Source organism: Elephantulus edwardii, unplaced genomic scaffold (genome assembly GCF_000299155.1).
Source record: "Elephantulus edwardii isolate Elephantulus edwardi_28Jun2011 unplaced genomic scaffold, EleEdw1.0 scaffold00005, whole genome shotgun sequence".
Lineage (NCBI taxonomy): Eukaryota > Metazoa > Chordata > Mammalia > Macroscelidea > Macroscelididae > Elephantulus > Elephantulus edwardii.
Genome location: NW_006399755.1, coordinates 24810850 through 24826029, shown reverse-complemented (window position 1 = coordinate 24826029; position 15180 = coordinate 24810850). Strand labels below are relative to the sequence as shown.

Genomic DNA, 15180 nt, shown 5'->3' with positions numbered 1-15180 from the left:
GACTTTTTACCAAGTGATGCCTTTCTCTAGAGTCTGGTCCCTCCTATTGACATGTTTAAAGAATGTGAGGTGAAATCTTAGTCATCCTTCTAAGGAGAATACTGCATATGCTTCTTCCAAGCTAGATTTGTCTGTTTGATTTGGAACTTTATAGTAAATTCAACATTCTTCTCCAACAAGCCTCATTCACAGGCTTAAATTCTTCTTTAGTCTTTCTGATTTATTTTTCAGGTTTTACATCTATTTGAGGTTTGAAAATAAAATGATTTGGGTCACCAAATTAAGGTCACACCTTAGTCCTTAACTTTTTTTTAACACTTGGCAGAAGTATTTTGCAACAGATTTTTCTGAATTTGTTTCATTTCTTGACTATGGCTTCCCAGAGCTTTGTTGTGGATCTAAGTAAGATGAAATCTTGACAATTTCAGTGTTTCCCTTGCTTATCATGATGTGATTATTGGTGCAATTGTGAGGATTTTTGTTTTATGTTGAGGTATCATTAATTTTGAAGGTTGATGTGTGGTTTTGACCTTCTTCAGTAAGTGCTTCAAGCCCTCTTTACTCAGCAAGCAGGATTGCATCATCAGCTTAACACATATTGCTAATAAGTCTCCTCCCAGGTGTGATAATACGTCCTTCTTCATACAGTTTCTTAAAGAAAGTTAATATTTTCTTAAGCTTCTGAATTGTGTAAATTGCATTTCTTTTTCAGATTATTTCGAAAAACGCCAGAATGATGCGGGTCTCTATGTACTTGTGCCAATAATTATTTCCTCTTCAGTTTTACTATTTGGAATTTTACTACTCTCACAACAAAGGTATTGTATTTGATGTTAGGAATCTTTATGACAGAAACCCTTAATCATATTTAAACTGGATTTAGACTCTGAATCAGAAACATTAGAATAGTCTAAACATCTCTAAATGCAGTCAATATGCAATTAAGATGTCTTGAAAAGAAAAGGTCAGTTTAAAGAAAATCACATTGTTTTAGTAGGACCTTTGTCTCACACTTTGGGCATGTTGTTAAGAGAGGCTAGTTCTTGAATGAAGACATCATGTTTGCAAAGATGGAGGGTCAGTGAAAGAGAAGAAGACTTTATGGGATGGTTTAACACAGTGACTATAACAATGGGCTCAAATCTATCAGACATGATGAGGAAGGCACAGGAGAGGGCAAGTTTCAAATCCATTGCTCACAGGGTCATTGTGAGTCACACTTAACTTGACAGCATCTAACCAGCAATGTGGAAGAATTATCTATATATACACAAATATGCACAGACATATTAAAAAAATGAGTCTTGTAATAGGCAAATATCTTATTATAAGACATCCTGTTGGGAAAAGTGGAGAGTTAATGAAAGAGAGGAAGACTCTCAACAAGTTGGGTTGACAGGATGACCACGGAAATAGGCTCAATAAATACACCAGAAATGATGAGGATGGCACAATAAAAGGCAAAATTCTAATCTGTTGTTCACACAATCACCATGAATATAGTCTACTCGGTGGCTTAACAACAATAGGCAGATTACTCTTGGAAGCAGCAAAAGGCTTTTAGAACTCTTCAATTTAGATCAAAGACTGTTATGCTAAATATGTATGTGGAATTGTGAATTCATTTATGGTTAATAGACAGTCTTTTTTTAATTATTAATTTCAATGAAAATTTAAAGAGACTTTGGATTTCCATCCATTCATTGTTGCACTTTTCTTCCCTCCCAAATTCCCCCCTCCCCCAGTACACTCCCCTCTGGGAAAAGTAAAAAAAAAAAATCTTTCATTGTTTTACAATCCCTCCCTCCAGGTCCACTCCATTATATAGCCTTTACTCTGGACTCCCCTTGTGACAAAAATGCCTAACCACATATCCCTTTTAAACAGTTTTCTCCCTAATCTGTTTCAATGTAGTATACATTATTTAACCCTTCTTACTCAGTCTCCCCTCAACCTAGATGTCAGTCCTATTCTACAACAGTTGCACCATATAGCATTTGTCCCTTTGTGACTGAGATACCTCACTCAGCATAATGTCCTCCAGGGTCACCCATTTTGAATAATATTACATGAGTTCCTTGTTTTTCATGCAGTATAGTATTCCATTGTGTGAATATACCACAGCTTCTCTATCCATTTGTTTGTTGATGGGCACTTAGGTTGTTTCCAACTCCTTGCTATTGTGAACAAGGCCTCTATAAATATGAGTGTGCATGACAGTCTTATTTTTAAGAATCAGCACTGAGTGGTTCAAGTCTATTTGATTTGTCAGAGAACCTTGGGTGTTCTGGAAAATTCTGTGATGCCAAATCACTCTGTGCTGATTCTGAGCTGTTGGAACTAATGAGATCATGTCACACATGCCAACTTTCTATATAAACTTTTATCCTTCAACAAAAATGAGGGAAAGGAGATTTTGAGAATTTAAATTCATCATTACTCAAATGAACTGGTAGCACTGTGTCAAGTAGAAAGGTTTCTGAAACTCACTTGCAGGTTTTATTTTTTTTTTAAATAAAAGCACATGTTATTTTATTGTACTCTTTTGTGTGTGTGTGTGTGTGTGTGTGTGTATGTGCATATGCATGAGTGTGTGTATGTATATATATATGTATATATATGTGTGTGTGTGTGTGTATATATATATGTATATATATGTGTGTGTGTGTGTGTGTATATATATATGTATATATATATATATGATTTTTAGCAGCTGTAGATTGAGCAAACCCCTATTCATTTCATTATTCCAAGAGAATATGGCTCTTCCCATCTGTGTCACATGTTAATTTCCACAATATTTCTTTTTCGCAGAGCTGTTGCATAATTAATAAACTATAACATAGTGTAAATATAGCTTTTATATGCACTCAGAGACCAATATAGTCATATGACTCACTTCATTGCAATATTTTATTTTATTGCAGTGATCTGAAACCAAATCCACAATAACTCTGAAGTATGTCTATATTTATTTTCTCTGAGTACAGTGTTTAGCCTAGCACCAAGTATAGAACTTTCAATAAAGGTTGACTATTTTTGTTCATACAGTAATTATTCCCTTTGGTCTATACTTTAAGGAACTTTAGTAGCACAATGTTAAACACTTGGCTGCTAATTGAAAGATTAGTTCTTCAAATCTACTAGCCACTTCACAGCGGGGAAAAATAGATATGATGACCTACTGTCACAAAAATAATAGCCTAGGAAGCCCTATGGGAAGTTTCAACTCTCATAGCTGGTAGCTTTGGGTTGGAATTAACTCAATGGCAAACAACACCAATACAGAGAACTTGGTGGAAGTGTCTATGGTGTAATATGTGAAAATTAATCCATTGAGGGAGATTATTTTCTATTTTGTATATCTTTCAGTTCCTAATATTTTTACCATTAATGTTTTACTCTAACACCTCCTTTATCCTTTGCAGAATGAAGAAGTTGTTTTGGGAAGATGTTCCAAATCCCAAGAATTGTTCCTGGGCACAAGGACTTAATTTTAAGAAGGTCTTATTTTTCAGTTTTTTTTTTGTAAAATTCAGAATATTTACAGTTACATTGTAGATTACATATGATTTATAGAACCTTAAATATTTAACATTTTGAAAGCTTTTTATTATTATTTCAGTGAGTTCTTTAAAACTACACTATATTTGTAAGAATAACATGATGCAGGGATTTCAAAACAGGAAGAGAGAAAATTCATTAGGTAATTCAGCATGTGAGATATATACCTTCTTTCTGTGCCACAGTACATAGATAAGTAAATACGAGAATATAACAGATCAGATCCTATACAAAATATATCTAAGTCCCATTTTTGGTATAAATTTTTTTTCCTTGGGGAAAGTGTTGGAATTAATATATTTAATTCTTAGAATTATTTTTGTGATTATTTAAATAAATAAAAATACGTAAACAGTCCTATATTTTGGCACTGCATCCTAAAAACTGTGATGACTATAATAATGTATTTATACAGTTAGTTCCATTCATGCTAAAGTACTTTATAAATAATAAGTTAGCTAGAACAAAATAATTAGTACTTTTTATTATCACATAATTTCTCAAAAAGTTCTAAGTTTCATAAATATTTTACTCCCATAATTTTCTTTGATACTTATACATGAATCTGGTAAAATAAAATTTAAGCTTTATATGACATACAGATATAATTTTCAAAATAATTATCAGAATAATTTGGTGATTATTCTGCAATCAAAATGATACTGTCTTTATTATTAGCCATTTGCTTAAAAATTTTCAGTGGTTTCCTTCAGTTAAAAGTTAAAGAGTAATTCCTTTAGGTTGTGCTTAAATACTCCCTCTAGAGTTTGTTGAGGTGACACATCCAATTGTAACTTTCCCTTGGCCTGCTGTGCCTTTATTATTTCTTTTCACCAGCACAGAACTCTCTTCAACAATGAAGAACTCATGGTTAGCCCATGTTTCCTCAAGTTTTACTTTAACAAATATAGTTCAAAGCGACTACTCTGCTCTAAATATAAAGAGCACTTAATGGCTTAATTTTTATAGTGCGATTGGTCAAAGACTGTGTTTCCCATTACAACCATTAGTTGAACTTCTTTGGCTATGTGCAAGGTATTAAATGAGAAGTTTACTAAATAATTACTTATAATTTTAGTAGTCCAGCTATTAGAGTAAGTTGTTATTTATATGTAAATAACTGAGACAACTATTGTCGCATCCTTCTGTATTTTTCACTTCAAATCTTAGTGTTTCTGTTTCTTCTATAAAATGAGGATCAGACTGCTTACCTCATTGGGCAGTTCTGAATAATAAAGAAGATAGTACCTGTCACATAGATTTATCTCAGAAAATAATAGGTTTCTTTAAGTTACTTTGTTATTTTCCTTATTTTGTTCTACTAGTCTTTCACTTACCCTGTGGAGTACATTCTATTATCTCCATTTTATAAAAGAGAAAACCAAATTATAGACTGTAATTAGCTGTTTGGGTTTACTTACTCATCTGTCTAACCCTGAAGTCTGTGCTGTCAGTCTCTTTCCTCCATGGCAATAACATTCGATTCTTCTTTCTTATGTTTATTATAATAACCTACAGTAAGAAAGACATTTTGTCTTGAAATCTAGTGTAAATATAGGTAGAGATGGCAAAATGAAGAAAAGGAATAAAGATGACACATGATGCTGTTAGTAGTCAAGTTCCAAGAAAAGATTTTAAAATCTTGCCATCTACAAATTAGAATAATTAGACAGTTGAATTAAAGAAGTATGAGTAGTTGGATTCAAAGTAAGATACACAGAATTTGTCCTCCTTGGTCTCTCCAAAAGAGTTAATTTATTTTCTCATTTGTTCACTTGATTCATTCATCTGAGTACTAGTTATTGGCAGTTTATTCTGAACTGTTTACTGTGCTAGACCCTAAAGTTATAATAATGAGAATAACAGAAACTCTTGAAGTATGTAGTTGAGTGAGTTGTCTGACTCATAGCTTTCTAAAATTGAGCATCCAAATTAAGACAGACTAGGAAGAAGGATTGGCCATCCACTTCTGAAATATAAACAGACCTTAAAAAACCTTATATACAATAAAGCATATTTAGAGTAGACTAACAGATATGGCAACTGAGGCTGAGCCCTCGAACTTGGAAACATAAAGGAGGAGGACCAGTTGTAAGCAGAAACTAATGATTAGAATGTGGAATGTGAGAAGTATAAATGTAGGAAAATGGACATAATTAGGAAAAAATAGAACACAAAAATATTGACATATTAGGTATTGGTGAAATGAGATTGATCAGATGGGACATTTTGAATAAGATGAACATAAGATCTACTACACTGGAGATAAAAAGGATAGAAAAAACAGGGTTGCATTATAGTTAAAAGTGGAATTTCTAGATCCATCTTAAAATACAATATTGTGAGTGACAGTATAATATCCATGCACATAACAGGAAGACCTATAAAACCACAACCATTCAAATTTATGGACCAAAAACCAGAGCTAAAGAAGAGGAAATACATTATTTCTGCCAAATTCTGCAGTCAGGAATAGATTGATCATGCAACCAAGATGCATTAATAATAATGTGTGACTGGAATTAGAAAATTTGGAACTGGGAAGAAGGATCAGTAGTTGGAAAACATGGAATTAGTGACAGAAATGAGTCTGGGGACAGAATGATAGAATTCTGCATAAACAATGATTTATTCATAGCAAATGCCTTTTTATAAGAAACATAAACGCAGTGTATATGTATGGATTTCACCTGATGGTATCTACAGGAATCAGATCAATTGCATTTTTTTTAAGGAATTGTTGGAGAAGTTAGATATCAGCAGTAAAACTAGGCCAGGTGCAAGATGGACGAACAGACTATCAACTGCTAATATGCAAGTTCAAATTAAAGCTGAAAAAGGTCAAATCATATCCACAGGAATAAAAATTTGACCTTGAGTTTATCCTCCCTGAATTTAAAAGCCAACTCAGGAGCAGGTTTGAGGCCTTGAACACTATTGAATGCAGACTAGATGATCTGTGGAAAGATATCAAGAATATCATCCATGAAGAATGCAAAACATTACAAAGACACAGGAAGAAGAAAAGGCCAAAACAGATGTCAGTTGACACTGAATATTGCAGTAGAGTGCCGAGAAGCCAAAGGAAAGGGAAGAAATCAAGAAGTTAAGGAGCTGAATAGAAGATTTTAAGGGCAGCTCGGGAAGAAAAAGTAAAGTATTATAATGGAATGTACAAGGAACTGGGATTGGAAAAGAAAAAGGACTAAACTCACTCAGCATTTCTGTTTGCTTTCTTTCAGTTTTTTATTATTTAAAGGACAGCTTCTTTATGGTCATGCTAAATACTGTATTTCATTGCAAATGAAAAGAGCTAAGCTACTGATTATACCATAGGCTAAAGACAAAGGCAATAAAGCTGAAATATATCCTTAGAGCATGCCAAAGCATATGGTACACAAAAATACATGTTCCTCTCTTAAGACCATAAGAACTGAACAACTTAATCTTCTCTTCCAGGAAATCAGCAGTCCTCAACACAGCTCAGCAAAATATTTAAGATTTATGATAATAACAGGTACTGCAGTGGCACTCTGCATGGTTCTCCACTTTGGTACTTCCCATTACAGTGCCTTTGTAAATGCTTTGTCCACACAGCAAGTGGCCTCTGAGGCGATGTTCTTTGGTACCAACATTGTCTCCTTGGACCTCACTTGAGTGGGGCATGTTTTGGAGAAGCAGTAGCCCATGCACCTAAATTGGGGTGCCCCACTTGGAAAAATATTTGTTTCCTTCACCTTGAATTCTGGGAAATCTTGCATTGCAAATTCTCCATCAGGAAAAGAATGGAGGACATGCAGAAACACAGTGTGGCTAGAATGACATCAGCATATTTTTTGTAACAATCCATGACTCTTTCTCAGTCTCAGAATCTCTCCGATCACCTCTGGCTCCTTGGGGACACTTTTGACAAGTGATCCCTGCACAACCACTTCCAACCCAGCCCAGTCATGCCCTCACTCAGCATCTCTTAAGGTAAAGGAACTAAGAAATAAATTCAAGTCATGAGTTGTAATGCTTGAGGATGCTATGGGAAGAATATTGAATGAACTCAGATGCATTAAAAGAAGATAGAAGGAGTATACAGAGTCTCTGTACCAAAAATAATTGGCTGACAGGAGAATTTAGAAAAACAACATAAGATCAAGAAGCAATGGAGATGAAGGAGGAATTCAAGCTGCTCTGAAGAACTTAGCAAAACATAAAGCCTTAGGAATTTATGTAATACCAATTGACATATTTTGACAAACAGATGCTCCCCTGGATGTGCTCACCAGGTTGTGCCAAGAAATCTGGAGGAAAACTACCTGACCAACTGACTGGAAGAGATCCATATTTATTCTCTTTCCAGAAAAAGGTGACCCAACAGAGTGTGAAAACAGTATCACTAATATCACATATAAGCAAAATCCTGCAGAAGATTACCCAGAAATGACTGGAATATTGACAAAGAACTACTAGAAATACAAGCTGGGTTTTGAAAAGGTCATGCCACTAGGAATATTTTAGCTGTTAGATAGATTTCAGCAGAAAGCAAAGAGTGCCAGAGGAATGTCTATCTGTGTTTCATTGACTATGCAAAGGCATCTGACTATGTGTATCACAAAAAGTTGTGGCTAACCTTGAGCGGGAGGATCCCAGAACACTTGATTTTGCTTTGGAGAAACCTGTACTCGGACCAGGAAGCAATACCTCTCAAGAAGATATATTGATACGGTGAGTGTAATATGTGTGGGCATGTAGGCGATTGTGAGGATGGTGCAGGATGAGGCAAGATTCTGGTGTGTTGTTGAGAGTGTGTTATGAAAATGGCATGGCCTTACCTACTGAAAGTTATATGCATCAGTAATTGCCCATCTTTCTCCCATGGAACAGCTGGTACATTTAAACTACCTGCCTTTAGATTGGTAGTGCCACTTCTTACCATTAAAACACCACTTCAGGAAACAAAATTTCACACACTGAGCCAATAAGCAAGTTCCTGATAAACAGAGAAAATATTGAAACTGATAAGAATCTTAGAGTTTTTTTAAAAAAAATCTTCTATCAATGCCCAAGAAAACAACATTAAAAAATATTATACAACGTATTGTTCTTATTAACATACATATTAAACAAAGGTCCTAACTACAGGACCAACAGTCAACATTAAGATAGATGGAGAAAGGATTGAGGCTGCCAATGATTTGATCTTGCTTGGATCAACAATAAACATTTTTGCTCCCAGTAGTCAGGAAATCAGGAGACATATTGCATTGGACAAGTCTGCTATCAGAGTCCTCTCTAGAATGCTGAGGAATGATGATGTAAGTTTGAATCCCAAGATGGGCCTGATTCATGCCATGGTCTTCTCAGTCATTGACTATGCAATAGAGAGCTGGAACAGTGAATAAAAATTATAGAAGAATTAATGCTTTTGAGTGGTTGTGTTGAAGAATGCTGAATATCCCATGGACTGCCAAAGAACAAACAGACATGTCTTAGAAAAAGTAAAGCAAGAGTGTTCCTTGAAGGCAAAGATGCTGAAGCTTCATTTTTCATAATTTGGTCATGTAGCTAGGCTAGGCTTTTCCTTGGAAGGAGACATGATGCTTGGAAAATAGAGGGTCAATGAAGGACAGGAAGACCCCTCAATGAGGTGGATTGACATGATGACTTCAGCAATGGGTTCTAATGTGTCAGAGATGATGAGGATACCACAGGATAGGGCAAGGTTCAAGTCAACTCTTAATAAGGTCATTATGAGTGTTACTTGATTCAATGACACCTCACAACAATGACAACTATTAATGCCCAGGAAAACAACATTCAAAAATATTGTACAATTGTATTGGGAGAATAAACTACAAAAAAACCTCTACAGAGCAAAGATGTCACTTTAAATGGCCTTTAAGTTGTGCCTGACCATGATATTTTCAATCACCTCATATTCATGTGAAAGCTAAAGATTAATCAAGGCATACTTAAAAAAAAAGAATTGATGCCTTTGACTTACAGTGTTAGTGAAGAATATTGAATAAACTATAGACTATTTAAAAGCAAGCAAATATGTCTTGAAATAAGTACAACCAGACTTTTCTTTTTGGTGGTAAGAAGCCAGATCATTTTTTTATTTCTGCAAATTATATGCTACCGTCATACAGCATATTATTTATTTGTTGTTATTGTTGTGTACCGTCAAGTTGGAACTGATCCATAGCTGAATCTCCATGGAAGAAGATTGCCCATTCTTCTTCCATGGAGCAACTGGTGGATTCGAACCATATGTCTTTGGGATTGCAGCACAGTTTCTTACCACTAGGCCCCCAGAGCTCCCTATATTATTTGTACAATAAATAACATCTCCTTAGAGCTAGACATCCTGTATAGAGTTCCAGCTATAAAGATGATTTATTTCCATGTATATATGCATTAAAATTTTTTAAATAATCTTTAGCAAGCCTTTACTTTGCACATGATATTAATGATATTGCTCTATAACTTCCACGTTCTTTTGTATACCATTTTTGGGAACAGAAACAAATATAGATCTCATCCAGTCAGGTGGCCGAGGAACTGTTCTCCATATGTGTTGGCAGAGATCATCTAGGATTGCATCTGTTTCCTGAAATACTTCAATTAGTACTCCATTGCGCAGTCTTTGAGGTATTTTATTTGAAGACTTCTTCTTTGCTAATGCCTTTAGCTCAGCTTGGACTTCTTCCTTTAGTACTCTTGATTCTTGATCATCTGCTACTTCCTGAAATGTTTCAGAGTTGAACAATTTTATATTTGGTACAGTGACTCTGTGCATTCCTTCCATCTTCTTTTGATGCTTCTTACATTATTCAATATTTTTGTTCATAAAATCCTTCAGTATTGCAACTGAAGACTTGATTTGTTTTTCCCAGTTCTTTCTCCTTGAGGTATAATGAGTTTGTTATTCATTTTTGGTTTGCTAACTCCAACTCCTTGCAAACTTCATTGTAATATTTTGCTTTGTCTTTACGAACTGCCCTTTGAAATCTAGTTATTTCTCTTTCCTCAGCATTCTTTCTCTTAATTTTGGCTTCTTTTTATTCCAATGCAAATTCCAGAATCTATTATGGCATCCGTTTTTGTCTTGTCTTTCTTCCCAGTCTTTGGAATGATTTTTTTAAAAACTACTGGAACAGTGCCTTGACAGAACTACCGGATAATAAGGCTGGATTCAGAAAAAACAATGGCACAAAGGATATCACTGCTGATAGATTGGGTTGGGATGAAAGTTGAGAATATCCGAAAGATTTTTACTTGTATTTTATTGTTTTTGCAAAGGCATTTGATTGTCTAGATCATAAAAAAAATTGGCTAATATTGAGAAGAATGGGAATCCCAGAGCCTTTAATTGTGCTCAGATGAAACCTATACAGATACCAAGAAGCATTTGTCCAAACAGACCAAGGGAACACTGTATGGTTTAAAATCGGGAAAGATATATATCATGGTTGTATCATTTTTCTTTATGTATTCAATATGTATGCTGAGAAAATAATTTGAGAAGCTGAACTATATAAAAAAAATGTGGCATCAGATTTGAGGAAGACTTCCTCAACAACATGCATTGTGCACATGACACAACCTTGCTTGCAGAAAGTGAAAAAGACTTAAAATACTTACTACAGAAGATCTTCCTACTATATCCTTCAAGATGGATTACATCTCAACATCTCTGTATCTCTATCTCATAATATGACTGCTGGATTTGAATCTCCATCTTTTCAATCAGAAGTCAAGAACTTGATCAGAGTGCCCTCAAGACTTCTTTACTTGTGGGTAGTGGTTTGGGTTGTTGTTATTGTTATGTGCCACCAAGTCGCCTGCGACTCATAGCGACTCTTTGTACAATGGCCCTATACCCTCCTCTATACCTTGCCAATCTTATTGTCTCTGACACACCAACCCCCATTACCCTAGTGATTGAATCAATCCATTTCATCGAGGGTCTTCCTCTCCTGCACGGTCCCTCCAAACTCCCAAGCATGACATCCCTCTCCAAGGACTGATCCCACATTTCAATGTGTCCAAAATACATTTTTAAAGTTAAAAACGAATAAATTTCATTTACATTACAATAGTTATAGAAATATTGTCCTTTGAAAAACTTTTGCATTGTCAATGAAACACAGATAGACATTCCTCTGGTACTCTTTGCTTTCTGCCAAGATCCATCTGACTTTGGTGATGATGTCTTTAGTGCCACGATCTCATCTAAACCCATCTTGTATTTCTGGTAGTTCTTTGTCGATGTACTTTTTTTCAGTTGTTTTTAAATAAGCTTTAGGATCTTGCTTGTGTGTGACATCACCCTCTGTCGAGTTACATTTTTTTGGAATGGGAATAAATATAGATCTCTTCCAGTCAGTTGGCCAGGTAGTTTTCCTCCAGATTTCTTAGCACACCTGGTAAGCTCATCCAGGGTTTCATCTGTTTATTGGAGTATGTCAATCTGTATTCCTTTAATTCCCAAGGTTTTATGCTTTGCCAAGTCCTTCAGAGCTGTCTGCACTTCTTTCTTCATCACCACTGTCTATTGATCTTACGTTGTGTCTTGAAAGTCTTCCGTTTCAGTCATTCTTTTTTTCTTAAAGCCAATTCTTTTTGGTACAGTGAGTATATACTCCTTCAATCTTCTTTTAATGCTTCTTGTATCATTCAGCATTCTGTCCATAATGCTGAGCAAGTTTGCCCCTGTTGATTTTCTGACTCACTCCTTGCACGTTTCATTATAATACTTTGTTTTGTCTTTCCAAGCTGCCCTTTGAAATCTTCTATTCAGATTGATAACATATATGGAAAGAATTGTTGGAGAACTCAATGTTGGCAACCAAAACCATTCCAGGTACAGACTGTGGAACAGACCATCAGTTACTTATGTGTAAGTTTAAATTGAAGCTGAAGAAAATTAAAACAAGTCCACAAGAGCCAAACTAGCACCTTAAATCTACCCAACCGGAATTTTAAAACCATTTCAAGAATACATTTCAAACACTGGACACTAATGATACAAGACTGGAAGAGCTGTGAGAATACATGCAGGGATTTATTTATGAAGAAAGCAAAAGGTCATTACAAAAACATAAGAGAAAGAAAACAGAAACCAGGAAAGACTCTGAAAAATTGCAATTGACTAATTAAAATCTAAAACAAAGGCAGGAAATGCCAAAGTAAAGGAGATGAAAAGACAATTTCAAAGGGAAGCTTGAGAAGACAAATAAAAATATAACAAATTGTGGAAAAAGCTGGAGGCAGAAAATAAAAAGGGAAGAATTAATATGCATTTCTCAAGCTGAAGGAACGGAAAAAAAATTCAAAGTAGTGAGAGATGCTATGGGCAAGATCTTGAATGATCTGGGAGGCATCAAAGTAAGATGGAAGGAATACACAGTCACTGTACAAAAAAGAATTGGGTGACAGGGAACCATTTCAGGAAGTAGCATATGGTCAAGAACTAATGACGATGTTGTAAGAAGTTCAAGTTGCACTAAAGGTATTGGGAAAATGAAGGCCTCAGGAAATTATAGGATACTAATTAACGTATTTCAACAAATAGACTGCAACCATGCATGTTCTCACCATTCTGTGCCAGGAAGTTTAGAAGACAGTGACCTGGTCAACTCACTGGAGGAGATCCATATTTGTTCTCATTTCCAAGAAAGATTAATCCAACAAAATGTGGAAAGTTTCGAACCATTTAACTAATATTGCACAAAAATGAAATCTTGCAGAATATCATCCAAAAACTGTTGGGATAGTACATAGACAGAGAATTGCAGAAGTTCAAACTGGATTTACAAGAGGCTGTGGCACTAGGGATATCATTGTCAGATGGATCTTGGCTGAGAGCAGAGAATATCAGAATGGTGTGTTTGTGCTTTTCTAGCAATGCAAAGGCATTTGACTGTGAGAATCATGACAAATTATGAATAACATTGATAAGATTGGCAGTTCCAGACACTTAGTTTTGCTGATGTGAAACCTATACCTAGGTCATGAGGCTGTTGTTCAAACAGAGCAGGAGAACATTGCATGGCTTAGAATCAAGAATGGTGTGAATCAGGACTTTATCCTTTCTTCATACATATTCAGTACATATAGAGAGCACATCACTCAAGAAGTTGGACTTTATGAAGAAGAATGTGACATCAGAATTGGAGGAAGACTCGTTAAGTTGTGTTATGCAAATGGTCAGCTTTTCTTGCTAACAGTGAGGAGGACCTGAGGTGCTTTTTAAAAGACCAAAGACTATACACCTTTCAATATGGGTTACATCTCAACATCAAGTAAAGAATATTATTTGGCCAATAGTCAATATCATGATAGAGAAAAGATTGAAATAGTCAATGATTTCCTCTTACTTCGATTCACAATCAACACCCTTGGTACCAGCAGTCAGGAGAGTGAGATCAGATGTATGGTATTGGGAACGTCTGCTGTCAGAGATCTCCTAGAGAAATCCTAGAGAACAATCATCAATTTAAAGACTAAGGTGTGTCTGAGTCAGTTTAAAGACTACAGTGTACCTTATTTATGAAATTATCTTCTCAATCACATGCAATGCATCTGAGAGCTGGACAAGGAATAACGATGACAAAAGAAGAATTGATACCTTTAATTTATGATGTTGAAGAAGAGTACTGAATATTCCCTGGTCTGCCAAAAGAACATAGAGTGCTCTTTAAAAGCAAACTTTGTTTTTCATACTTTGGGCATGTTGTTAGGGGGTGCCAGTCTTTGGAAAAGAATATCATGCTTGGAAATGTGGATGGTCAGCAAAAAAGAGGAAGAGCCTTAACAAGATGGACTGACACACTGACTATAGCAATGGGCTCAAGTATATAAGGATGATGAGGATGGTTCTGGGCAGTCCAGGGTTCAGATATGGTGTTCATAGGGTCACCAACTTTTTTGATTTATGCATTTTTATTCTAACAGAGTTTCTACACAGACTAGAGAGAAACATATATGCTCATTCTTGAACCCGTAGAACACTCCTCTGTAAAGTTTCTCTTAATATTATTAAAATAAAAGAGATAAAGGCTGAATTGTAGTAGTAGGAGAATATAGTACCTCAATAGTTTTGCCCTTTTTTTCTTAATCAGATTTCACTATATAAAAAGACTGTTACATTTAAAATTTGTTCCCTACTTTTATGACTTTTGCCTAGACTATGTCTAGTCTGTTATATCTTTTTCTAAATGCAAATCATCTGAATTTTCTCCTTAATGACAGTTTATGTCTTTTATCACAACTTTGAAAACTCTGTGGAGGATCAGCTGTGAGTTGGGAACTGACTCAATGGCAATGAGAGAAAGGCAGGGACAACAATGACACTAAAGTTAACTCCGCAAGAAGGGATATACCTTTAACTTGCTGGTCTGTCTAATACTTCTCTTAATCTGAACATTCACATTGAGACAGAATAGGAAGAAGGATTGGCCATCCACTTCTGAAATAGCAGGCCTCTGAAAACACTATGTACAACAGAACACATTTAGATAACAGAGATGGCAATGGAGGTTGAGTTTTCAAGCATGGAAATACAAAGGAAGAGGAACAGTTGTAAGAGGACACTGGTGATTGGGACATGGAATGTGA

At 35.4% G+C, this 15180-nt stretch overlaps 1 protein-coding gene and 1 pseudogene across 1 annotated transcript in view; one reads left to right on the top strand and one right to left on the bottom strand.

The window, feature by feature from the left end:
* Nucleotides 1-15180, top strand: part of LOC102852821 (leptin receptor-like) — a 72239-nt gene that overhangs the window by 49612 nt on the left and 7447 nt on the right. Inside the window, exons 16-17 of the mRNA XM_006879840.1 lie at nucleotides 713-818; nucleotides 3429-3504. Coding sequence (XP_006879902.1) covers nucleotides 713-818; nucleotides 3429-3504 — 182 coding nt within the window. The remainder of the gene's footprint in view (nucleotides 1-712; nucleotides 819-3428; nucleotides 3505-15180) is intronic.
* On the bottom strand, nucleotides 7060-7414 carry LOC102863285 (annotated as a pseudogene).